This window comes from Ranitomeya variabilis, chromosome 7, assembly GCF_051348905.1.
Source record: "Ranitomeya variabilis isolate aRanVar5 chromosome 7, aRanVar5.hap1, whole genome shotgun sequence".
NCBI classification, from domain to species: Eukaryota; Metazoa; Chordata; class Amphibia; order Anura; family Dendrobatidae; genus Ranitomeya; species Ranitomeya variabilis.
In genome coordinates this window covers 121828926-121855794 of record NC_135238.1, presented here as the reverse complement: position 1 = coordinate 121855794, position 26869 = coordinate 121828926, and the positions used below count along the sequence as shown (strand labels likewise).

At 43.6% G+C, this 26869-nt stretch overlaps 1 protein-coding gene across 1 annotated transcript in view; it reads right to left on the bottom strand.

Moving 5' to 3' along the window:
- Positions 1 to 481: 481 nt before the first annotated feature.
- PTH2R (parathyroid hormone 2 receptor) overlaps positions 482 to 26869 on the bottom strand; it is a 1733956-nt gene continuing 1707568 nt past the window's right edge. Inside the window, exon 13 of the mRNA XM_077275688.1 lies at positions 482 to 1207. Within this exon, the coding sequence (XP_077131803.1) occupies positions 812 to 1207 (396 nt within the window). The 3' untranslated portion in view covers positions 482 to 811. The remainder of the gene's footprint in view (positions 1208 to 26869) is intronic.

Below are 26869 nucleotides of genomic sequence, written 5' to 3'. Positions count from 1 at the left end.
TGTTTAGCAATTCTTTCTTTATTGAACAATTCTTTGTATGCAGAGCTCTATTTATTGTTTTTAATCTATTACTACATTATATTTAACCCTATGCATGCCATTATATTGTTATGATTATATATCTACAGCCATTGACAGCATCTTATCCTAATATCAGGTTCAGATGAGCATATGAAAAATTGCATGTTTTATTCTGTGCATGCACATCTGTATGTCAACCCTATGTCTAATTTTTCCATCCATATGAGAGCTTTATGGAATTTGTATTTACGCATCTAAAGTTAATATTTGCAATGTATGTGTAAACACATGGAGCATGGGTGATCCTTGTGATAACTGCTTTTTTCGCACTAATAAATCTAAATCTGCAAGTCAGACCTGACAGTGGAAGAGACTAATACATGGTGAAATTTTGCATGTAAAATACGCATGTCTGAACCTGGCCTATTCATAAATTGTAAAAAAAAAATAACTATAAAACAATTATTCCAGCATTTTATTTAAAGCAATGAAAATACAGCACTGTTAATATAAATGTACTATTTTAGTATTTTAGTAGCAGAAAAAAATCTCTTCATATTTAATATAGCTTCATGTTCTTTGTCTATGCGTTTTTTTTATTTAAACAACTGTAATTGTGCTTAAGCTCAGTTTGTGCAGAAACACATCTCCAATACTGAGCCATGCAGTAATGATTTCCAAAATGTATACATTCTCAGCATGACTAATAATAGGAAGATTAAAAAAAAAAATACATAAAGTACCCGTTTTAGGCAAATTATCCTTTTGGGCCATATTTCAAAACTATTTCTTATAGAGTTTCTTCCAAATGATTTCTGTTGATCTCTGCCTCTGTGTTCACTTGTAGTGGCCTTAATGACTCCTTTAAGGATATATCATCAACCTGCTTCTCGTCATCCTCAATGGCCTCTTCTTGAATCCAGTGAGGCAAACATTCATGTTCAGAGTTACTTCTAACATACCCAGGCAAATTCATATGTCCATCGGCTTGTTTGCTGACACTTCGACTGATTTTGCTGGAGATCAATACCATGCGAGAGCTGGTTACCATTTGTGACTGGCTGCTGGTGCTGTGGGTCATATTTGTCAGGACAGAGCCATACCTGAAGTTACCACAGTGTGTTGTGCTTTTCCAGTCAAAAGCAAGATTCCATCTAGTCCATGTTTTCTTGATTTCTGTTTGTACCTGTAGGCAAAGTGGAAGAGAAAATTATAGATTTTGGCCTACACTTATGCAACTATGTTGATTAAAGCGGTATAAGAAAACCGCACAAAATTTGCATATGTTTGAAGTTGTATTAATAAAGGATTCATAATAAGAATTAGAATAATAGAATTAGTTATTTTTAGTATTTTAATATTTTTTTATTTCTATAACACCAACCTAACAACTCAAACACTACACTAATCAACTCAGAGAGATTCTTAATTAGGACTCCACTTAATTAGCTTGATTTCTACAGAAAATAAATATTTGACCTATGAGTATGCTACAAGGGCTCATTTTGTATAAATCGGGATGCTTGGAAACATGTTGTCACAAAATGTATTACTGCCCACAATAAAAAAAAGTTGCATTCCTTTACTTTGCTAATTTGACAGCAATATTTTTACATAAAGAGTACTGATGCTCCTTTACTTTGCAGATCAGCGAAGGACGGATGGTAGAATATTCACTATTCATACCTTAATTGCAGGCACTAAGAAAAAACTATTAATTGAATATTCCAGAAATCCTTTAACATAATGAAATGCTGCATGTCTGAAATTGGCTTACAATATTAACTCAGTATGGAGTTAGCTCTTAATAGAAGGTCACATTTTTTTTAAAATGCAATGTTGTCTCTTGACAGAGGAGTGCAGTTCCTTGGAACCAGAATCCATCCAGCATTCCTTTAGTTTGCCTCAGCTGATTCCTAATGTACTTATTTCTATTACTTACTTATATAGCGCCATTAATTCCACAGCACTTTACAGACACCATCATCACTGTCTCCACTGGAGCTCACATTCTAAATTCCCTATCAGTATGTCTTTGGAATGTGGGAGGAAATCAGAGAACTTGGAGGAAACCCACCAAACATGGGGAGAAGATACAAACTCTTCACAGATGTTGTCCTTGGTGGGATTTGAACTCAGGATCAAAGCGCTGCAAAGTAACAGTGCTAACCACTGAGCCACCATGTTGCCCATGGTTTAGTATTTTTGGCTATCGTAATTTATCAATTTCTATCTATTGGTCAATTGATCTCGCTAATGATTTTTATTACACAGCTTTATATGAATTTTTTACTTGTTTAAACTGTACTGAAATGCCAACTATTGGAAATAATACAAATATACAGTGTTCACATAACTATGTTTTATTTCACACAAATACTGCAGGTCAAAGTCCAAATAAAACGTCCTTCTCAGGATACAAATTATGCTGCCATACAATGGATATATAATGACAAAGTTAATGTGAGAGTATACCTTACCCTTGTACATAGATTTTAACTTTTCCTTTTAAGGCGCCATGGAACAAATGGTGCTACAATAATAAATGATAATAACAAAGTCTCTATCAATATCTGAAATAGAAAAAAAGCCAGCTCGCCTTTTGCTTTTATATGTACAGGAGCATGGAAAGTTCATCCTCACCACACATGAATTGTAGAGGAAAGGTAAGTATCCAGGTCCAAATCCAGTTAAAAGCTGCCTTTATTTGAAAATAATAGCTCCATGGTAGGAAAGATCATGTCACTGACAGACAATGAGGTTACCAGTTTCAAACGCACTCTGCCGTCCTTTGTCACAACTCAGAGTGCATTTGAATCTGGATTTGGAGCTGGATACTTACCTTTCTTCTCTATCAATCTACCAATATCTAAATCTAATGGTAACTAGTCCCTTCTGGCTCTTCTGAATTTCTCTGCAGCTTTTAGCAATGTAGATCCCCAACGTCTCTCTATTATCCACTCTGTTAGCCTCCTGGTTCTCTTATAGTAAGGTCGGCGTCACACTACCATAGAATACAGGCAAGTGCTATGTGAGAAAACATTGCATAGCACTCAGCCCAGTGTTAATCACATCACCGTTTATTTTCTTAGCCATATTCAGCATGTGTGTAAAATTGTAGCATGCTGTGATTTTCACCAAGAGTTGGCCCAGACTCGCCAATGCAAGCCTATGGGTGCGATAAAAAAAAATGGCACAGTACTCTGACCATGCGAGTGCGGTCCTATTTTTATGCACCACTGTCCTTTAAAAAGTCGGCAATTAATTCACCAGGTACAGTAAAATCACACTGGCTGGTTAGAATAGAATAGCTAGAATAGATATATACACATAGGATATATAGATATTCCGATGTCAATGACACCCAAATATATATATGTATATATATATATATATATATATATATATATATATATATATATATATATATATATATATATACTCGAGTATAAGCTGACCCCCCTGATTTTGCAACAAAAAACTGGGAAAAACTTATTGACTCGAGTATAAGCCTAGGGTGGAAAATGCAGCAGCTACCGGTAAATGTAAAAAAAAAAAAATAGATACCAATAAAGTAAAATTAATTGAGACATCAGTAGGTTAAGTGTTTTTGAATATCCATATTGAATCAGGAGCCCCATATATTGCTTCATGCAGTTCTTTATGGCCCCATAGGTGCCCCATATAATGCTCAATGCAGTTCTTTATGGTCCCATAGATGTTCCATATAACATTGTGCCACATGTAATGCTGCTGCTGCACTAAAACAAAAAAATGACATACTCACCTCTCTTGCAGCCTGCTGCTCCTCAGCGTCCCGTCTCTCCACAGTAACTGTTCAGGCAGAGGGCAACACGCACACTAATACATCATTGCGCCCTCTGACCTGAACAGTCAGTGCAGAGGACGCAGAAGATGGAGCGTCGGTGGAATGCGGAAAGGTGAATATGAAATACTCACCTGCTCCCGGCACTCCTGACGCGGTCCCTGCATGTCCCACGGTCTCCGGGCGCGGCAGCTTCTTCCTGTAGTGAGCGGTCACATGGTACCGCTCATTACAGTAATGAATATGCGGCTCCACCCCTATGGGAGTGGAGTCCATATTCATTACTTTAATGAGTGGTACCAGTGACCGCTGAACTGGGGAAGAAGCTGCAGCGCCTGAAGACCATGGGACACGCAGGGACCATGAGACACTGCTGGTACGTCTGAACAATCTCCTTCTCTGGAATAGCCACTGCACCCCTGAATCCCATGTACTTCTCTCCCTCTGTTCTAAGTGGTACTTTGCTTCTTTTTCCCTGACTTTTAATTCCTGTATCATTCTGAAAATTTTCTGACTGCATATTGACATGTCTGTGCTCCTCACACCTAGCCCCATCTTTTGATCTTATCCTGCCTCTGTCTTCATCTTTGGTAGTCAAATGTTGTATTAACTGCAATCTGCTAATTGTCCCCTGCTGTGGACTTTCCTCTGCCTCCTTCCTCCCCTCCCTGTCTCACCTGGCTTCATTTCTTGGTCATTAGAATGGTATAAGTTGCATGGAGCGGGTCAGATTTGACGTTAGTCAGATGTGACATACTTTCAAGTGACATATTTTAAGTGTATCATCTGAAATATACCAGAAATAGTCCAGAAATCAGCCAGATGGTAAGACTAATCACTGTCTTCTAAAGTTACTTGCCTTTCTTTTTCTCCCCTGCTCTTTAACCATGCTCACATTTCCCCCACCGTTTTTGCTCCACTAATCCTCTCTCCTCCACTAACCCCTTACCCCTGCACCCTCAAACCACATAACTATCTCCCCCTCTCTCTTACCCCCCCACCTCACTCCATCTGCAGACCTGCTCTCTAACCTCAGACCTCTATCACCAAAATATAAAATAAGCCAATCACTCTCCTTCACTTCTCTTTCTCTGCTTATTCTCACTGCTGGCAACACATACCCCCAATCCTTCCCACCCCGCCTCATTCATCACTAATCCTCACCCCTATCCTTCTCACACTATGAGAAACTATCGCAACCCCTCACACTTAAAATCTGTGCCACTGACCCCCACCCCCCTGCTTCCTCTCTCTGGGGCACTGTGGAATGCCCGCTCTGTCTGCAACAAGCTCCACATGGTCCATGATCTCTTCACTTCCCGCAACCTTTCCTTCCTGGCCCTCACTGAGACCTGGCTGACACCCCCTGACACGGCCTTGCCTGCAGCACTGAGTTACGGTGGCCTCCAATTTACCCACACTCCTCGCTCTGGCAACAGACATGGTGGAGGAGTGGGTGTCCTTCTTTCTAAAAACTGTTCCTTCAACCCTATCCAACCCCCACCCTCCCTTATTCTCCCTTCTTTCGAGGTTCACTCTGTCCGTATCTACGCTCCCTCCAATCTCCAAATGGCTGTCATATACCGACCACCAGGCTCAGCCACTGCCTTCATCGACCAATTCTCCACCTGGCTCCTTCACTTTCTCTCTGCTGACATCCCCACCATCATCATGGGTGACTTTAATATCCCTACTGACACCCGCCAGCCAGCAGCCTCCAAGCTCCTGGCCCTTACTTCATCCTTTGGACTCACTCAGTGGTCCTCCACAGCCACCCACACAGACGGACATACACTAGACCTCATCTTCACCCGTCTCTGTTCCTTATCTAACCTCACAACCTCTCCCTTCCCCCTATCTGACCACCATCTACTCACCTTCTCATCCTTGTCCTCCTCACCTGCCCCCCATGTCCAGCCATTACCACATCCTCACAGAAACCTCGCACATCTAGACATTCACAGACTCTCAGACTCTCTTCTACCTCTGTCCTCCATATCTTCACTCCACGACATGGACAGCGCCACCGCTTTTTATAACTCTACCCTCACATCAGCCATAGAGTCAGGCGCCCCTCTCATGCATGTCACAGTGTGAAGAACCAATAGGCAACCTTGGCATAACAATCTCACAAAAAAACTTTGACAAGCATCCAGGGTTGCGGAGCGGTGTTGGAAGAAAACACGCCTGCCAGACGACTTCACTGCTTTCAAACAAGCTACATTTGACTTCAAATTAGCCCTCACCTCCGCTAAACAGACCTATTTCACTAACCTTGTATCTTCACTATCCTACAACCCAAAACAACTATTCAGCACATTTACCTCCCTCCTCCACCCACCACTGCCACCTCCAACTCCCCTCATCTCTTCCGAGGACTTTGCCACCTACTTCAAAAACAAGATCGACCAAACGAGGCAAACCCTAACTGTTCCACCACCCCAACCTCTCCATATACCAGACCTCTGCCCTTCCCTAATAACCTCCCTCTCCAACATCACTGTAGGAGAGCTTACTCGCCTCTTTTCCAAATCGCACCTCACTACCTGTGCACTTGACCCCATCCCCTCCCACCTGCTCCCCAACCTCACTAACATGCTCATTCCAGCCCTAACCCATCTCTACAACCTATCGCTATCTTCTGGTACCTTCCCCTCTGCCTTCAAACATGCCACCATCACGCCCATCCTCAAAAAAACTAACCTTGACCCAACTGCAATGCCCAGCTACCGCCCCATATCACTGCTCCCGTTTGCTTCAAAACTCCTTGAGCAGCATGTCCATGCTCAAATTTCCTCCCACCTCTCATCTAACTCTCCCCTTGACAACCTCCAATCTGGCTTCCGCCCCCACCACTCCACCGAAACTGCTCTGACCAAAATTACTAATGACTTAGTCACAGCCAAAGATAACAGACAGCTCTCCATACTCCTCCTTCTTGACCTGTCCTCTGCTTTCGACACAGTTGATCACTGCCTACTGCTACAGATTATTTCTTCCCTTGGCATCAAAGACCTTGCCCTGTCCTGGATTGCCTCATACCTTTCTGACCGCACATTTAGTGTTTCCCACTCCCACACCACCTCCTCATCCCGCCCTCTCTCTGTTGGAGTCCCTCAAGGCTTTGTCCTAGGGCCCCTACTTTTCTCCATCTATACCCTTGGCCTAGGACAACTCATAAAGTCCCATGGCTTCCAGTACCACCTGTATGCGGACGACACTCAGATCTACCTCTCTGGCCCAGATGTCACCTCTCTGCTCTCCAGAATCCCGAACTGTCTGTCAGCCATATCCTCCTTCTTCACCTCTCGCTTCCTAAAACTTAATGTAGACAAAACCGAACTCATCATCTTTCCCCCATCTCACGTATCCCCCCTACCTGACCTATCTATTATGGTAAACGGCATCACGCTCTCTCCCGCACCTGAAATCCGCTACCTCGGGGTAACTTTCGACTCTGCCCTGTCCTTCAAACCGCACGTCCAAACTCTTGCCACTTCCTGTCCTGTCGCCTCCAACTCAAAAATATTGCCAGAATCCATCCCTTCCTCAGCCCACAATCTACCAAAACTCTTGTGCATGCCCTCATCATCTCCCGCCTCGACTACTGCAACACCCTCCTCTGTGGCCTCCCTGCTAACTCTCTTGCACCACTCCAGTCTGTCCTCAACTCTGCTGCCCAGCTAATTCACCTCTCTCCTCGCTACTCTCCTGCTTCTCCCCTCTGCAAATTTCTCCACTGGCTCCCAATTCCCCAACAAATCCTGTTCAAACTACTAACACTGATCTACAAAGCCATCCACAACCTGTCCCCTCCCTATATCTCTGAACTAATCTCCCAATATCTTCTCTCACATAATCTCCGATCCTCCCAAGACCTCCTACTCTCCTCCACACTTATTCATACCTCACACAACCGCCTCCAAGATTTCTCCCAAATATCCCCCATCCTCTGGAATTTCATGCCTCAACACGTCCGACTATCCACCACCCTCGGATCCTTCAGACGGAACCTGAAAACCCATCTCTTCAAGAAAGCCTACAGCCTGCAATAACCATTCTGCCGCCTCGCCAGAGCAGCCGCCTCACCACCGCCAGAGCTGCTGCACCTCTGTCCTTCTGTCTCTTCCCCACTATCCCATAGAATGTAAGTCCGCAAGGACAGGGTCCTCTCCTCTCTGTACCAGTCTGTCACTGTAAATGTGTTTATTGTAAACTATATCTGTAACTCTGTATGTAACCCTTTTCTCATGTACAGCACCATGGAACTAATGGTGCTATATAAATAAATAATAATAATAATAATAATTACAGTAATGAATATGGGGCTCCACTGGGAGTGGAGTCCATATTCATTACTTTAATGAGTGGTACCAGTGACTACTGAACAGCGGAAGAAGCTGCAGCGCCTGAAGACCATGGGACACGCAGGGACCGCGTCAGGAGTGCCGGGAGCAGGCGAGTATTTGACAGTCGCTCCCCCTCAGCCGCCGACCATGACTCGAATACAAGCTGAGAGGGGCACTTTCAGCCTATTTTTTTGGGCTCAAAATCTCGGCTTATACTCGAGTATATACGGTATATATATATATATATATATATATATATATATATATATATATGTATCTATATTACATAGATAGATAGAAGAAAAGCTGGCAATTCATCTGCCATGTATTGCAAAATCACTGCAGGAGCCGACAGGATAGAAGAGATTGATTACACACAGTAAATACACATAGAATAGGTAGATATACAGATGTCTGTGACAAATACAAGTAGTACAGTGTGTGTGCAGCTCACTGTACATGTATTTAATTAATAAAAGATTATTTTTCTGAAAAAAATGGCTAGGGCTCCCACATAATTTTCATAACTAGCAGAGGGAAAGCCGATGGATGGGGGCCGAGGTTTATAGCCTGGGAAGGGGGTAATACCCATGGAGCTTCCCAAGCTATTGATATCAGCTCACAACTGTATACTTAGCTTGTACTGGCTATTAAAATGGGGGACCCAAAAAAAGATGTAGGGTTCCCCTATAATTAATATCCAGCAAAGGCTATGCAGACAGCTGCGGGCTGATATTAATAGCCTAGAAAGGGGCCATGGATACTTTGGATATCATAACATTTTTTCCATGGTGCTCGCATTGACATGAGAAAGGTGAAGCGAGTTTATTGGCTGTGAACTCACAGGACCTGTTTGACGGCACCGCGTGCAGGAGAACTTTCTCAAGCTTGCGGTGTGCTCAGACATGTAACAGGAGTTCACAGGGAGACACTGAGCACACAATGCTCAGTGTTTCTGCTGGATGACAGGCTATATGGTTGCATCATGCAACCATGCAGCCTGCCATATAGATGATAGATGTAGCAGAGCTAGACCTGTCATGGGACAAATGGATTAGCTGCATCTCTGTAGAAAGGTGAGGAATATTGTTTTTTGTTTTTAACTCTTTTGCAGATGACAAGGGCATCAAGGAAATGGGAGAGATCATAAGTATGGTTTGATTAAAATTATTAAAGGAGTCCTTGTCATTCTTTCAATTAAAGGACTTGATTCTTGGTGTGTATTTTCATACAAAGTGACTATTGGGTTAGTAATGGGGGCATCTTATTGATGCCCCCATTACTAACCTCGGGGGCTTGATGTCACCTGACAATACAAACGTGACATTAATCCTCCCACTATCACCCCACTTGCCACCGCTACAGCGCAAGTGGGAAGAGCGAGGCTAAGTGCCAAAATTGGAGCATCTTGGAGATGCGCTTTTCTGGTGCGGCTGAGAGCTGATGTTTTTAGCTTGGGGGGCCAGTATCCATGGCCCCTTTCCAGGCTAATAATATCAGCCCACAGCTGTCTGCATAGCCTTTGATGGTTAATTATAGGGGGACTCTATATCATTTTTTTGTAGGGTCCCCCCATTTTAATAGCCAGTAAAGACTAATTAAATGGCTGTGAGCTGACATTAATAGTCTGGGAAGCTCCATAGGAATTACCCCGTTACAGGCTACAAACATTGGCCCCCAGCCACTGGCTTTCCCTCTGCTAGTTACATGTACAGTAAGCTGCATACACACTGTACTAATTGTATTTGTCACTGACATCTGCATATCTATTTTATTTGTATTTACTGTATGTAATCCATCTCTTCTATCCTGTTGGCTCCAGCTGTGATTTTACAGTACACGGCTACTGAATTGCCAGCTTTTCTTCTATCTATGTATGTAATATATATATATATATATATATATATATATATACAGTATATATGTGTGTGTGTCACTGATATATATATATATATATATATATTTATACACACACAATGTACATATATACATATATACACACTGCACATATATATTTACACATCTATACACTGTACATATATATTTACACATATATACACTGTACATATATACATATATACACACACACACATATATATATATAGGAGAAAGAAAAGGAACAGCATAGAGATACTTATCTTCGGGTGCAAGGCCCCCAGACAACCAGTCCACCGATCATCCAAGTTTCATATGTTTCAAAAAAAAGAGGCAGCACTCCATTGTTTCAGTGAAAAATGTGCAGGGTTTAATCTACCCACATATTCAGGCAACGTTTCAGCTCACAATGAGCTTTTCTCAAGCAGTGAGTATGTTCATGTGCTTCCCTTTTATACATATCTACAACATCCTTAATTGTGTCCAATTATGCATTATAAGGTTCTACTTAGATTTTTGTTTTTATAAAGTGCATATGTGCTAATCATGTTTGACCGCAGCTGTGCCAATAAAAGTGTATAAAAATCTTCCTAATTCCCCATATTGTACAGTACAGTTTGCATAAAAGATCTTTACTTTACCCGGCAGATGCATGTTAAGCGTGGAGGACGCCATTATATCCTTTCTTGTTAGGTCTGCTGCGCATGTCTCACTGTGTCATCTCTATGCGATGAGTAGCCAGCCAATCCACTGCCTTGTGTGGCGTTCCCTATTGGCGCATGCGCGCGTCCTTTCAATATCGCCATCTTTGTTGTGGCTTCCTATTGGTACTTACGTATTGGGCACATTACTTATTCAATTATTGCCATATGGACTTCTTTTTGGTGTTATTTCCCACCCTGACGCACCGGACGGCACCTTTTTCAGGTTGTCTCCGGGAGTCATGCGGTATTAGGCTACGGCAATTAACCTTTTCAGGTCAGTATACCGCAACTGTAACCACAAAGGTAGTTACACCTGAGTCCTGGTTCCACTTATATTCATTAATATGCCCATATACACGGTACCATAGATTTTTGAGGTAAATAAGTAAATACAATACCCAATTTCATTATTCATTCATTTATTTAAAGAACTTCAAATTAATTTTAGTTTTACATAGATTTCATGCATTTTTTATTCGTCCTCCACACTTTCATGCTCCGCCCCAACGCATCTAAAAAAATGGGGAAAATATAAATAAAGAATAAAAATTAGAGATATTGCACTATACCTCTAATACATATACAAAGAGTCCTTACATTATCTGTCAAGGTGAGTTACACATATATCTTTTAAGCAATAGCATGTATCTTAAAGTCAACATTTAGCCCTTTGGGTTTCAAGGTGTTGAGCTCATAAATCCACATAAGTTCTTTTTTCTTTAGGATTTGCTCCCTATTCCCTCCTCTCCTCTGAATAGGCACTACATCTATAATTTTACACCTGAGATCCTTTTCTGAGTGGTTATTCTCTGTAAAATGTTTCGGTACCGGGAGGTCCATTCTTTTTTTCCTAATTGTGTATCTATGCTGATTCATTCTGACTTTAAATTCACACGTCGTCTCCCCAATGTACCACAAATTGCATGGGCACATTAGTAGATAGACAACGTGGTCTGAACTGCAAGTCAGAAATTGTTTAATTTTGTATACTTTTTTTGTTTCTGGATGCTGAAATGTGGGGCCTTTGTCCATATATGCACAGTTGACACATCCTAGGCAGGGAAAACAACCAGTTTTATTCCTACCTGTCAAGGTAGCTTGTGTACTCTTTTTAAAGGATCCTATATCTGATTTTACAAGGTAGTCTTTAATATTTCTATTTTTTCTATATGAAAAAAGAGGTGGCAGTTTGAACTCCTTTACACCTGGGAGACACTTTCCCAGCATCCCCCAGTGTTTTTTTATAATTTTATTTATCTCACTACTCTCTTCTACATAGGTTGCTACAAGCGGTATACGGTCTAGATGTTTTTTCTTAATATTCCTCGTTCTTTCATTTATTAATTTGCTTCTTTCTAATTTTAAGACCTTCTGCTTAGTAACCATCAAAAGTTCTTTCGGATATCCTCTATTTTTAAATTTCTTTATGAGTGAGTCCATTACCCAATCCACTTCTTCTTCGTCTTGTACTATACGGCGTACCCTAAGTAACTGCCCCAATGGTATCGATTTCACCATATTACGTGGATGATGGCTGTCGTATGCTAATAAGTTATTCTTATCCGTTACTTTTACAAATAGGGTAGTGTCTAATTTGCCCTCCTTCTGTTTAACCAACACGTCCAGAAATTGCAATTCCTTTTTAGAGGAGACTAATGTGAATTTAATTGTCAGGTCTATAGTGTTTAGAAAGCCCAAAAAGTCATCCAATTTTTCTTGAGTTCCAGTCCAGAGGAGGAACACGTCATCCACGTATCTCCACCATACCAGCACATGCTGGAAATGGTGGGACACGTAGATCCATTCCTCCTCAAGGACCTCCATCACCAAGTTTGCGTAGGAGGGGGCCATATTGGCCCCCATAGCAGTTCCCCGTTTTTGGGTGTAAAAAACATCACCAAATAAAAAATAGTTTCTTTTCAGGATAGTTTCCAACAGTTTTAATATAAGGGTTTTTCCTTCCCAAGTGTATTTAGCTATATCCAATTTCTTCTCCACCGCTTTTAGTCCTCGTTCATGATCAATGGACGTGTATAGTGATACCACGTCAAAAGACGCAAGTATCACCTCCTGATTCAGTTCTACCCCTTCAAGTTTTCTAAGAAAGTCTGTTGTATCTTTAATATATGCCTTGCCGTTTCTTACTATCGGATTAAATATTCTATCTAAGAAAATGCCTATTTTATTAAAAATTGATTTGACCCCCGATATAATCGGACAGCCAGGAGGGTTTTTTAAGGTTTTATGAATTTTAGGTGTTAGATACAATACTGGTGTCCGTGGGTGTTCAACTAGCAAATAATCATGCAATTCTTGATCTATGATATAACCATCTACTGCTTCTTTCAAAATCATTCTAATTTCCCTATCAATATTATATTTGGGGTCACTGTCCATCTTACAATACACATTTCCATCCTGCAGTTGTCTCATAACTTCACTGATATACATGGCCTTGTCCATGACGACGACAGCACCCCCCTTATCCGCTGGTTTAATAATGATGCCGTCGTCATGGACAAGCCCCTGCAATGCCTCAAATTCTTCTTTCAACATATTGGGATGTCTATACTCTCTTACTGCATTACTCCTAAGAGTCTCAATGTCCATAAGTACAGCTTTTTCAAATGCTTCAACTGCACTGGAATTATTGGGTGGAGCAAAGGTACTTTCTTTCCTCAACTCAACCATTCTTAAATCAAATTCACTTGTTTTCTCTTTTCTAGGAATATTTTTTTCAGAAAACCACTCCTTAAGTTTAATTCTTCTAAAGAATTGTCCCAAGTCCAATTGCAATTCGAACCAGTCCGTGTGGGAGCATGGCAGTAGACCTAACAAGACGCTGAAAGGATATAATGGCGTCCTCCACGCTTAACATGCATCTGCCGGGTAAAGTAAAGATCTTTTATGCAAACTGTACTGTACAATATGGGGAATTAGGAAGATTTTTATACACTTTTATTGGCACAGCTGCGGTCAAACATGATTAGCACATATGCACTTTATAAAAACAAAAATCTAAGTAGCACCTTATAATGCATAATTGGACACAATTAAGGATGTTGTAGATATGTATAAAAGGGAAGCACATGAACATACTCACTGCTTGAGAAAAGCTGATTGTGAGCTGAAACGTTGCCTGAATATGTGGGTAGATTAAACCCTGCACATTTTTCACTGAAACAATGGAGTGCTGCCTCTTTTTTTGAAAAAAAAAATAAAAATATATATATATATATATATATATATATATATATATATATGTATGTATATATATATATATATATATATATATATATATATATATATATATATATATATATATACACACAGTATATATGCAGCACAATAAGCAGATATGGAGTCCGGGTGCAAAAAAGCTCCCACAGGCAAATACCAGATTTTGAATGTAGGAATCCAAAAAACAGGAACAGCACACCATTATTTGTGAAAAAAAGAGCGGTTTTATTTAGCCCATGATGGCGACATTTCAGACCAAAGAAGTGAACCTTTTTCAAGCAGTCAAGTCACTGCTTGAAAAAGGTACACTTCTTAGAAACGTCGCCATCATGGGCTAAATAAAACTGCTCTTTTTTCCACAAATAACGGTGTGCTGTTCCTGTTTTTTGGATTCCTAGCTATCTACACTATCTATCTATCTATCTATCTATCTATCTATCTATCTATCTATCTATCTATCTATCTACACATCTATCTTTTAAGTGCTTAGGTAGTTTTAAAAATGAAGACTAAAGTTTGCACAATGCAAAAACACAGCAGATGTTGTTCTGTGAATTTGCTTGCTGAAAATCCACTGCAGTTTACAGTACCAGCAACATGCATAAGAGTTTAGGAAAATCTGCTAAATATAACCATGTGATAGCTCTATTGTCCAGTTAGATTAATTGTTTAATATTACCTTAGCATTACCGACCTTCTGAATTAAGAACACACAATGGACAGTAGAAAACTGTCTAAAGTTTCAAATTATTGCATAGTAAATTAATGAAAAACTATTTAAAAATGCCACAGAAATTTGTCAAATATAACATTTTTCTAAGTTAAATAAATTTATAAATAAAAAAAAAAAATCTTCCTTGACCTTCAGTGAGATCTCATCCTTACTAGTGATGAGCAAGTGTACTCATTGCTCGGGATTTCCTGAGCACGCTCGGGCGACCTCCGAGTATTTATGACTGCTCGGAGATTTAGTTTTCATTGTGGAAGCTGAATGATTTACAGCTACTAGCCAGGCTGAGTACATGTGGGGGCTGCCTGGTTGCTAGGAAATCTCCACATGTAATCAAGCAGGCTAGTAGCTGTAAATCATTCAGCTGCCGGAATGAAAACTAAATCTCCGAGCAGTCAAAAATACTCAGAGATCACCGGAGCGTGCTCAGGAAAACCCGAGCAACGAGTACACTCACTCATCACTAATCCTTACCTGACTGCAACAATAACTAGAGATGAGAGGATTGATCAGTTTGAGTTTAATTTCCTGACATTTGTTTTTCTAGACAAGTTTAAACTCCACAATTCAATTTGTGATTCCTTGAAAGAAAAATTAGAAAAAATCTTGGGATAAATTTTAGTAAACCACTCAGGGCCAGCAAATGGTAAAATTAAAACCAAAATTAACTATTACTCAATTCACTATTCACCTATCTGGCAGCCCTGCTGCTCGCCGCCCGGTTCTATTCTGTATTTCATAGTGCACTGAATCTCCAGCTTCTTCATTGTAATCCAGGTCATTCAGCTACGATCAGGCCTTTTATATTGTAAGTTTACAATGTCATGACCAAATGGGTGATGCAGAGTAACCAGAAAGGTAAGCATTACGATGAATGTAGGAATTTTTCCTTTTTACATTTTTAACATTTTGATGGCTAATTATGAAAAAATCTATATTTTCATAAATGCAAATTTTTTTTAAAAAAAACTTAAATCTATTTGCTTATCTCTAAGGCCGGCGTCACACTAGAGAGTTTTCCGGACGTATGAGAGGCGCAAAAACTATGCATGGCACATGGTCCAATGATTCTCTATGGGGCAGCTCCTATCTGCCGTATATTTCGGAGCCGTGTTTTACGGCCGTAGAAAATTGCAGCATGCTGCGTTTGTCAGCGTATTGCACAAAAAATCTGCTAATGAAAGTCTATGGGGCGAGAAAAATACGGATTACACATGGACCATCAGTGTGACTTGTGAGAAATCTGCACCGGTGTTCTATAGAAAAGCCGGTAATTCAGTGCGGTGTTCAGTAAAATCACACTGACAGGTTAGAATAGAATAGTTCAAATATATGTCTACTGTACACATAGTGTAGATATATATATATATATACAGTCATGGCCAAAAGTAATGACACCCCTGCAATTCTGTCAGATAATACTCAGTTTCCTCCTGAAAATGATTGCAAACACACATTCTTTGGTATTATTATCTTCATTTAATTTGTCTTAAATGAAAAAACACAAAAAGAATTGTCCTAAAGCCAAATTGGATATAATTCTGCAGCGCCCCAGAGTCCTGGTCGTTGCAGTACTGTGGCTCCGCCACTATGGGGAGCTATGGTGCGTCCGATGGCACTGAAGGAGTTCATCTGATCAGGTATCACAGACACCAATAGATTTCACAGCTGGGCCTCCGGGGGGAGCTAAGGGTTCTATTCATTAGGCCACTCCCCACCATAGTGGGTAAACTGGGGGTCAGGCAGGAAGTTAGAGGAGAAAGCTGACTGGATTGGACGAAGCAACACCTAGTGGCAGAGGGTGTTGTGGAGGAAGAGACAGTAGGGTCTCTGTCAGGGGTGGGATCCTGACAGAGGCTTGGCATTGAAAAGAACGTAACGGGTCCGTGCCAGCTCCGGGAAGCGGCGGGACCCAAGAAAGGACTAGAAGCGAGATAGATTGTGCTGAGTGAGAAACGAGATCAAGCAATAGGAGAATACCAGTAGGGGTCGTGCTGTAAGACCGGAGCAACATCCTACTGAGGCGCACTACCGGCGGCCGGAACGCCGAGGGAGTATTTGATTAGACAGCTTCAAGCAATACTCTAAACAGCGGCAGGACAGTCAGTCTCAGGCGGGCTGTCTCACCTAAATCACCTATGAAGTCTTGGGAGGCAATTGCGGGAGAGGGGCGTCTCTAGGGTCCCAGAAGAACTCCAGGCCTACCCGACAAACGGGTGCCGTTCTAACTGTAACATCAGGAAGGGACGGAAGATTAGCAGAAGATCAGTTAATCGAGTTGTGAGGGAACACGAGAAACAGACACAACGGTTGTGGGGTACTTTCCGTAAGCATAGCAGGGAAGGACTACAACACATAGCGCTAAGAAGGAAGGCACCGATTTCCACCTGTGAAGTGAACTCTGGAGGTGCCATTGGACCGGCCGGACTTGCGCAGCCTGGTGAACCGTATTCTGGACTGAGGACTCAGAGATCTCCAGTAAAGAGGTAAAGAGACTGCAACCTGGTGTCCTCGTTATTTACCGCGACCTGCACCCCACAACTGCACCACCAACATCCGCACCCACCCATTCACTGTGCGCCCCACGGCAGGGTCACGGGCCGGGGCCTAGCCGCCGTGACAACCCCAGAAGCAGAGACTCAGAGGCCCGGTACCGGGTACCCCTCGGCCCTGCGACAGTGGGGGCGCTACAACTTGGCGTCACGAACAGGATCTACTTAAGCCTAAAGAATCAGGTCATGTGTGCCTTGGAACTGTGATTTACTGTGCTTGGACTGTACTTTATTGCAAAGACTGTGGATTGTCACTTGCCGCCAAAAGTTCGCGCCAAAACCGCCGCCATTACAGCGCTGAGGAGAGCGCAGGAGAAGAAGAAGGGCGTGGAAGTGGGCGTGAACAAGCTGAAGAGCACGAAAGACAATGGCCGCCCAGTCTAAATATCTCGGCCCCTTGAGGACGTGTCCGTCAGCAGCCGAGATCCGCCTCCTGATCCTCAATGGTGGGCAGAGACAGAGGAAACGAAACCGCCCATGAAGGCGAGAGCGGGAAAAGGACCAGGAAGAAGAATTCAGCGACATGGAGGACGCCATGGCCAGGCGCCCGGAGCCGGAGCATGGGGTCAGAGCCGAGGACTCCCCCAGCTACCCGGAGAGGCACCACAGCCAGACCTCCATAGTTGACGCTGACCTCCTGCAGACCGGAGCGGACGAGCTGATCCACCAACTCCCGCAGACGCAGCTGAGCACTGAGGCCGGGTGGAAGAAGGCCATCATCAGGAGCCTCACCAGACATCTGTCGGAAGCCTCATCTGGTCCGGAGCAGGAAAGAAGTCCCAGCGCTCCGAAGCCAGAAAGCAAGGCTCTGCCGGAAAGCGAGATGCTGCAAACGGAGATGACAACGCCGCAGCGCAAGGCCCTGCAGCCAGCATTCCAGACCCCAGCGGAGGCAGAGCAGATCGGCACCGGAGGAACTGCGTCTGAAGCAGGTATGAAGGACGACCCTGCCCTGACGACCGACACCACTCCAGTGACTGCTAGTGCCACAGCTGCTGACTCTGCTCCAGTGACTGAACTTGCAGCAGCCGCTACCTCTGCTGCAGCAAATGCCCATACTCAAGCTGCGCAGATCTCCATCGCTGCGCACGATTTAACCGTACATGAAAGACGGATTAACGGCGTTTGTCCAGCACTGGGTGCAACCCTGGACCTCACTTTTCCCAGGCCAGGAAGGGCTAAGTGCCAGGTGCAGCCCTGGAAGCCGTCCAACTAAACCTCGGAAACCTGAAACTGTACATAGTTAACTGTTTGTTTCCCTGCTTTTTGCTACTTTAAACCCGACCTGGGTTATTCTTAAAGGGATCCCTTTGTTTACCCGGGATCCCTTCTTCTGCTTTTTGTTTTGTTTCCTGTTTATTCATCACTGAAAGAACTGCTGGAATCATGAACAGTGCATGATACAAACTGCTTGTAAATAGTTTGCACCTTCTTAAAGGTGCTTCTTACTGGTTTTATTTAAAGAAGGACTCTTTGTGAAGATACCACACCGGAGCCTTTGCTGAGTAAGGACTGGTAGCTTGAGAAGATGTGCTACCTCATAAAGACTTGGTCCCCTCTTAAAGGGGATGTCCACTTGTTGCACTTAAAGAATGGTATTGCTTTAAGACAGGTAGCAATAATGTTTTGACGAAGAGAAAGTGATGATAATGTTTACATGAGTAAGTTATATGTAGTTGACTAGTTAAATTGTGAAGAAATACTGATGATGTTCTCTGAGAAGAAAAAGTGAAAGATAGAAGAAGGATGCAGTGGGCCCGTAGGGATAGACGTGGTGTCCAGCATGCATAGAGAGAAAGAAAGATAATGAGAAGGCTTAATGTTCAAGAGAAAATGTTTTTGATAATGTTGATAGATAGTTAGGATAGAAGGTAAACCCTGAGTCCTTATGGGAGTCATGTAGAGATGGCTCAGTGCTCTTAAACTGAAAGTAATGTTATGTTCTATACTGTGTATAGTAGTTGAAAAGGCAGTAGGCCCTGGCTGAACGGGGCGGTCCTGTAACAGAAAGGAGAGGCAGAAGGTCTGGTGCCGATAGGACAGGCGGTCCTGCAGACTTAGAGAAGGAGAATGAAAAAAAGTTAAATTGCCTTATAATGTGATTATAAGAAGGTCTTTAGTGGATTAAGAGTGTATGTCCTTAAAGGCAAAGTTAAATTATTGTTCAACAATTTTGTACTTAGTAGAATACCCGGTTGGGTAAGAAAAGTTAATTATAGCATGTTGCTATGATATTGTACCATGTTTTGTAACGTTCAAGTGTCCTCACCTCCCATAAAGGGAAGCTCTGTTCAAATATGCTTATTGTTATTGCACTCAACAAAACTGTATGTCTTTTTGCTAACTTGTATTGTTGTTTTCTTCCCAGTCCCGGAGTACTGTGTTTAACCAGGGGGGAGTGCAGCGCCCCAGAGTCCTGGTCGTTGCAGTACTGTGGCTCCGCCACTATGGGGAGCTATGGTGCGTCCGATGGCACTGAAGGAGTTCATCTGATCAGGTATCACAGACACCAATAGATTTCACAGCTGGGCCTCCGGGGGGAGCTAAGGGTTCTATTCATTAGGCCACTCCCCACCATAGTGGGTAAACTCTGGGGGTCAGGCAGGAAGTTAGAGGAGAAAGCTGACTGGATTGGACGAAGCAACACCTAGTGGCAGAGGGTGTTGTGGAGGAAGAGACAGTAGGGTCTCTGTCAGGGGTGGGATCCTGACAGAGGCTTGGCATTGAAAAGAACGTAACGGGTCCGTGCCAGCTCCGGGAAGCGGCGGGACCCAAGAAAGGACTAGAAGCGAGATAGATTGTGCTGAGTGAGAAACGAGATCAAGCAATAGGAGAATACCAGTAGGGGTCGTGCTGTAAGACCGGAGCAACATCCTACTGAGGCGCACTACCGGCGGCCGGAACGCCGAGGGAGTATTTGATTAGACAGCTTCAAGCAATACTCTAAACAGCGGCAGGACAGTCAGTCTCAGGCGGGCTGTCTCACCTAAATCACCTATGAAGTCTTGGGAGGCAATTGCGGGAGAGGGGCGTCTCTAGGGTCCCGGAAGAACTCCAGGCCTACCCGACAAACGGGTGCCGTTCTAACTGTAACATCAGGAAGGGACGGAAGATTAGCAGAAGATCAGTTAATCGAGTTGTGAGGGAACACGAGAAACAGACACAACGGTTGTGGGGTACTTTCCGTAAGCATAGCAGGGAAGGACTACAACACATAGCGCTAAGAAGGAAGGCACCGATTTCCACCTGTGAAGTGAACTCTGGAGGTGCCATTGGACCGGCCGGACTTGCGCAGCCTGGTGAACCGTATTCTGGACTGAGGACTCAGAGATCTCCAGTAAAGAGGTAAAGAGACTGCAACCTGGTGTCCTCGTTATTTACCGCGACCTGCACCCCACAACTGCACCACCAACATCCGCACCCACCCATTCACTGTGCGCCCCACGGCAGGGTCACGGGCCGGGGCCTAGCCGCCGTGACAACCCCAGAAGCAGAGACTCAGAGGCCCGGTACCGGGTACCTCTCGGCCCTGCGGCAGTGGGGGCGCTACAATTCCACACCAAACATAAAAAAGGGGGTGGACAAAAGTATTGGCACTGTTCGAAAAATCATGTGATGCTTCTCTAATTTGCGTAATTAACAGCACCTGTAACTTACCTGTGGCACCTAACAGGTGTTGGCAATAACTAAATCACACTTGCAGCCAGTTGACATGGATTAAAGTTGACTCAACCTCTGTCCTGTGTCCTTGTGTGCACCACATTGAGCATGGAGAAAAGAAAGAAGACCAAAGAACTGTCTGAGGACTTGAGAAACCAAATTGTGAGGAAGCATGAGCAATCTCAAGGCTACAAGTCCATCTCCAAAGACCTGAATGTTCCTGTGTCTACCGTGCGCAGTGTCATCAAGAAGTTTAAAGCCCATGGAACTGTGGCTAACCTCCCTAGATGTGGACGGAAAAGAGAAATTGACAAGAGATTTCAATGCAAGATTGTGCGGATGTTGGCTAAAGAACCTCGACTAACAACCAAACAAGTTCAAGCTGCCCTGCAGTCCGAGGGTACTACAGTGTCAACCCATACTATCCGTCGACGTCTGAATGAAAAGGGACTGTATGGTAGGAGACCCAGGAAGACCCCACTTCTTACCCCGAGACTTAAAAAAGCCAGGCTGGAGTTTGCCAAAACTTACCTGAAAAAGCCTAAAACGTTTTGGAAGAATGTTCTCTGGTCATATGAGACAAAAGTAGAGCTTTTTGGGCAAAGGCATCAACATAGAGTTTACAGGAGAAAAAAAAGAGGCATTCAAAGAAAAGAACACGGTCCCTACAGTCAAACATGGCGGAGGTTCCCTGATGTTTTGGGGTTGCTTTGCTGCCTCTGGCACTGGACTGCTTGACCGTATGCATGGCATTATGAAGTCTGAAGACTGCCAACAAATTTTGCAGCATAATGTAGGGCCCAGTGTGAGAAAGCTGGGTCTCCCTCAGAGGTCATGGGTCTTCCAGCAGGACAATGACTCAAAACACACTTCAAAAAGCACCAGAAAATGGTTTGAGAGAAAGCACTGGAGACTTCTAAGGTGGCCATCAATGAGTCCAGACCTGAATCCCATAGAACACCTGTGGAGAGATCTAAAAATGGCAGTTTGGAGAAGGCACCCTTCAAATATCAGGGACCTGGAGCAGTTAGCCAAAGAGGAATGGTCTAAAATTCCAGCAGAGCATTGTAAGAAACTCAATGATGGTTACCGGAAGCGGTTGGTCGCAGTTATTTCGGCTAAAGGTTGTGCAACCAAGTATTAGGCTGAGGGTGCCAATACTTTTGTCTGGCCCATTTTTGGAGTTTTGTGTGAAATGATCAATGTTTTGCTTTTTGCTTCATTCTCTTTTGTGTTTTTTCATTTAAGACAAATTAAATGAAGATAATAATACCAAAGAATTTGTGTTTGCAATCATTTTCAGGAAGAAACTGAGTATTATCTGACAGAATTGCAGGGGTGTCAATACTTCTGGCCATGACTGTATATATATATATATATATATATATATATATATATAGTCACTGCCTTTCCCATTCTGGTGGAGAAAATTGTGCGGAAGCCCACACCAGTTTTTTCCTTGATTTATCCCTTATTTTAACACCTAGAGCCCCAAAATTTTGCACACAGACACTTCTAACATTAGTAGTGAGGAATACGTAAAAAATAAGGGATATGAAATGGTTCACTGTATGTAAGCCATGTCTCATATCCTGTCGGGTTTGATAAGGAGATAGCAAATGCCGGCAATTGAATTACCGGCTTTTAAGCTATCTAGCGCTGTATTATATATATATATATATATATATATATATATATATACACTCACCGGCCACTTTATTAGGTACACCTGTCCAACTTCTTGTTAACACTTAATTTCTAATCAGCCAATCACATGGCGGCAACTCAGTGCATTTAGGCATGTAGACATGGTCAAGACAATCTCCTGCAGTTCAAACCGAGCATCAGTATGGGGAAGAAAGGTGATTTGAGTGCCTTTGAACGTGGCATGGTTGTTGGTGCCAGAAGGGCTGGTCTGAGTATTTCAGAAACTGCTGATCTACTGGGATTTTCACGCACAACCATCTCTAGGGTTTACAGAGAATGGTCCGAAAAAGAAAAAAAATCCAGTGAGCGGCAGTTCTGTGGGCGGAAATGCCTTGTTGATGCCAGAGGTCAGAGGAGAATGGGCAGACTGGTTCGAGCTGATAGAAAGGCAACAGTGACTCAAATCGCCACCCGTTACAACCAAGGTAGGCCTAAGAGCATCTCTGAACGCACAGTGCGTCGAACTTTGAGGCAGATGGGCTACAGCAGCAGAAGACCACACCGGGTACCACTCCTTTCAGCTAAGAACAGGAAACTGAGGCTACAATTTGTACAAGCTCATCGAAATTGGACAGTAGAAGATTGGAAAAACGTTGCTTGGTCTGATGAGTCTCGATTTCTGCTGCGACATTCGGATGGTAGGGTCAGAATTTGGCGTAAACAACATGAAAGCATGGATCCATCCTGCCTTGTATGGAGCATCTTTGGGATGTGCAGCCGACAAATCTGCGGCAACTGTGTGATGCCATCATGTCAATATGGACCAAAATCTCTGAGGAATGCTTCCAGCACCTTGTTGAATCTATGCCACGAAGAATTGAGGCAGTTCTGAAGGCAAAAGGGGGTCCAACCCGTTACTAGCATGGTGTACCTAATAAAGTGGCCGGTGAGTGTATATATATATATATATATATATATATATATATATATATATATATATATATATATAGCTGAATGTGTGTGTGTATGTATGTGTGTATGTCAGGGATTGGCATCTGCACCATTGCGGCTACAGCCACAAAATTTTGCACAGTCACGCGTCTGGACCCCGAGAGCGTCATAGGCTATGTTGTGAGGCAAAATTTTATCCCCGCGCTTTCCAATTCACCAAACAATTTTACCCCTATCTACATAATGGGGAAAAAGTGAAAGGAAAAGTGTTGGAGGCAAATTGACAGCTGCCAGATGTGAACAAGGGGGACTTAAAGAATGAGAGTGATGGCGCCAAAAAGTACAGTTGCTAAGGTGGGGCCCCGACATGGGATACTCACCACACATGGGGATATGAACACACACACATAATGCACTACACACCACCCTCAGCACACTTGGCTGTAAGAAGTGATGGCGATCTGTGCCGTCACTGGTGAGTCAGTGTGTTACCTGTACACTGCCACTATACACTGTATACTATATACAGAGGTCCTGTGTATAACGTCACCAGTGATCACTGTATTACCTATACATTATATGCAGAGCTCCTGTGTATAATATCAACACTGATCACTGTATTACCCGTAGACAGACACTGCATACTAAGTACAGATCTCCTGTTTATAATGGCACTTATGGTGATAGTATTGTGTTTTTTATCGCTGCGTACCTTTCTGGGCTGGAGCTGAGTGCTGTGCAGTGTGCACAAGGAGGACCTGTGATGATGTCAGAAGTGGGTGGGCTGGAGCATCACATGGCAGCACAGAGCCCTCCCTCTTCTTGACATCATCACAGGTCCTTCAGGCTCCCCACTAGAATCTGCTGGCTTCCATTACCTGTGCTGTGGAAAGGCAACAAGAGGGAGGGCTCTGTGTGTGCAGCCATGGGATGCTTTTACCTCACCACAGGCTGGCTGCCACAATTAAGAGGTTAGTCTTTCCAAAACACAATAAAGCACTCTGCCACTCCTTTAGTGAACTATAACTCCCAGCATGTCATAGTATCTGCAGGACATGCTGGGAGTTATAGTTCTCCCATGGGATTTTAAAGCAGCACTCCAGTGTTATTTTGCAGTGCTGGAGTGGTGCTTTCAATATAAGCCCTGTGCCCCCATTCTTATACTCACCCTCCAGCATCTTCATATAGTACTTCACAGACACCACACTGGTCCCGCAGCTTCCAACATAATAACATACTATTATATAATAACTAGTGTTGAGCATTCCGATACCGCAAGTATCGGGTATCGGCCGATACTTGCGGTATCGGAATTCCGATACCGAGATCCGATACTTGCTGCATATCGGATACCGGAATTGGAAGTTCCCAGGATTCAAACTGCACGAATTCAGCCAATGAGGAATGATTCTGAGTGTGGGCATATCCTGTTCAGCATGGTGGGCATGTAACTACTGGCAAGGCTGTGATTGGCTGCTGAAATGATGTCATGCTGCAGTTTAAAAGTCGCTGGCGCCATTTTGCGCTCACTCTGCTGTGATTTCAGTTAGTGACAGGACGCTGTGTGCTGACTGAGGGCCAGTTGAGATAGCGATTTGCTTCATTGTTCTTTTCCAAGGCTAATTTAGCAACCGCTGTGTTCACCTACTAATCACCTTGCTTTTGCCTTGCAGCGCTGTTTTCACAGCGATCTGCAAGGTCTCTGTGTGTGTGTGTGTGCAGCTCACTCTCTAGTCTGTGTGCAGCCATAGGCCATAGCTGGTTGTATTCAGTTCAGGGAGGGTGGTTCACTGCCTCATACTGTTCTATTTTCTTTTCTTTTTTTTTCAAGTAGTGCAGGCTGCTGCACATTTTTTCTAATAATTCCTATTAGTGACTTTCCCGTATCCAGCTAAATTGTGGAAAAACACTAGATAGGATAATGTAGAGGAGTGTTTTTGGGCCTTGCAGCGCCGTTTACGGCTGTCTGCACGGTCTCCGTGTGACTGCAGCTCGCCCTGTAGTCTGTGTGCAGCCATAGCCGGTTGTGTCCAGCTCAGGGTGCGTCACTGCGTCATACCGTAAAATCCATTTTCCTTTTCTTTAAGTAGTGCAGGCTGCTGCACATTTTTTCAAAAAATTCCTATTTGTGTCTTTCCACCCGTATCCAGCTAAATTGTTGAAAAACACTACATAGGATAATGCAGAGGAGGTTTTTGGGGCCTTGCAGCGCCGTTTACGGCTGTCTGCACGGTCTCCGTGTGACTGCAGCTCTATCCGTTGTCAGATCAGCCCCCACAAAATAAATAAATAATAAAGTTCACCAAACACACCACTTTACAGTTGTGTAGGCCACATTAGTTCATATTAAAGTCTAGTCCACACTTTAGAAAATTAGTGTTTCTTATACCTGTTAGGAGCTGTTCAGGAATAAGCACACAAAGCCGTTAGTACTTTTCTGCTTATCTTTATCAGTCAACCAAGATGAAGAAGGAAGGGAGTAAGGCACGTGGGCGTGGGCGCGGAGCAGGGAGAGGACGTGGGGATTCTGTGCCTGCTGCGGGCACCGGTGACTCATCATCACCCAGTTTCAGCAGGGAACAGTCCTTCATGCGCAGCTTTGTCGTAGAGCGCCGTACATCGCTGCTGCGTGAAGACCAAATTGGAGTCGTTGTCGGATGGATGGCAGCTAATGCATCGACTTCAATTAGTGCCACATTCTCTCAGACACAGAGCACTGGAGAGCACCCATCTGTCTCTTCACCACCTGCCAAATTGCCCAGGCAGACAGAGAGCCCAGGACAGGAGCCGTCTCTACTTCTGTTCTCTGAATCTCTTGGCTTGGAAACAGGGGGCCAGCCAAGCAGCATTGGAGAAATGGAAGAAGAGGCAGTGTGCAGTGATGCCCAACAGCTTTTTCTCTCTGAGTCTGAAGAGGCGGGTGGGCCAGTGCCTCCGGTCACCACATCGCAGGACGCATCCGCTGATGACACTCAGGTGCCACTTTCTGGTGCGTGCTCTGCTGCTGAGACTACCCAGGAGGAGCAGTTGGTGGCAGAGGGTAGTGTAGATGATGAGGTCCTTGACCCATCTTGGCGTGAGGGACAGGAAGGTGGTGGGAGCAGCTCTGAGGAAGAGATTCCCCGAACGGGCCAAAGAGGGAGAGGGAGGGGGAAGACTGCAGATCCTGTAGCCTCCACTTTGGCACAAGTTAGGAGCGTGTCTCTTCCAAAAGCCAAAAAGGGCACCCCCAAGACTTGCAGTGCCTGGTCCTTTTTTGACACAATGCATGTGCCCAGCCGCTGTTATTTCAGCAGGCAAGCCGTCCCTGCCCT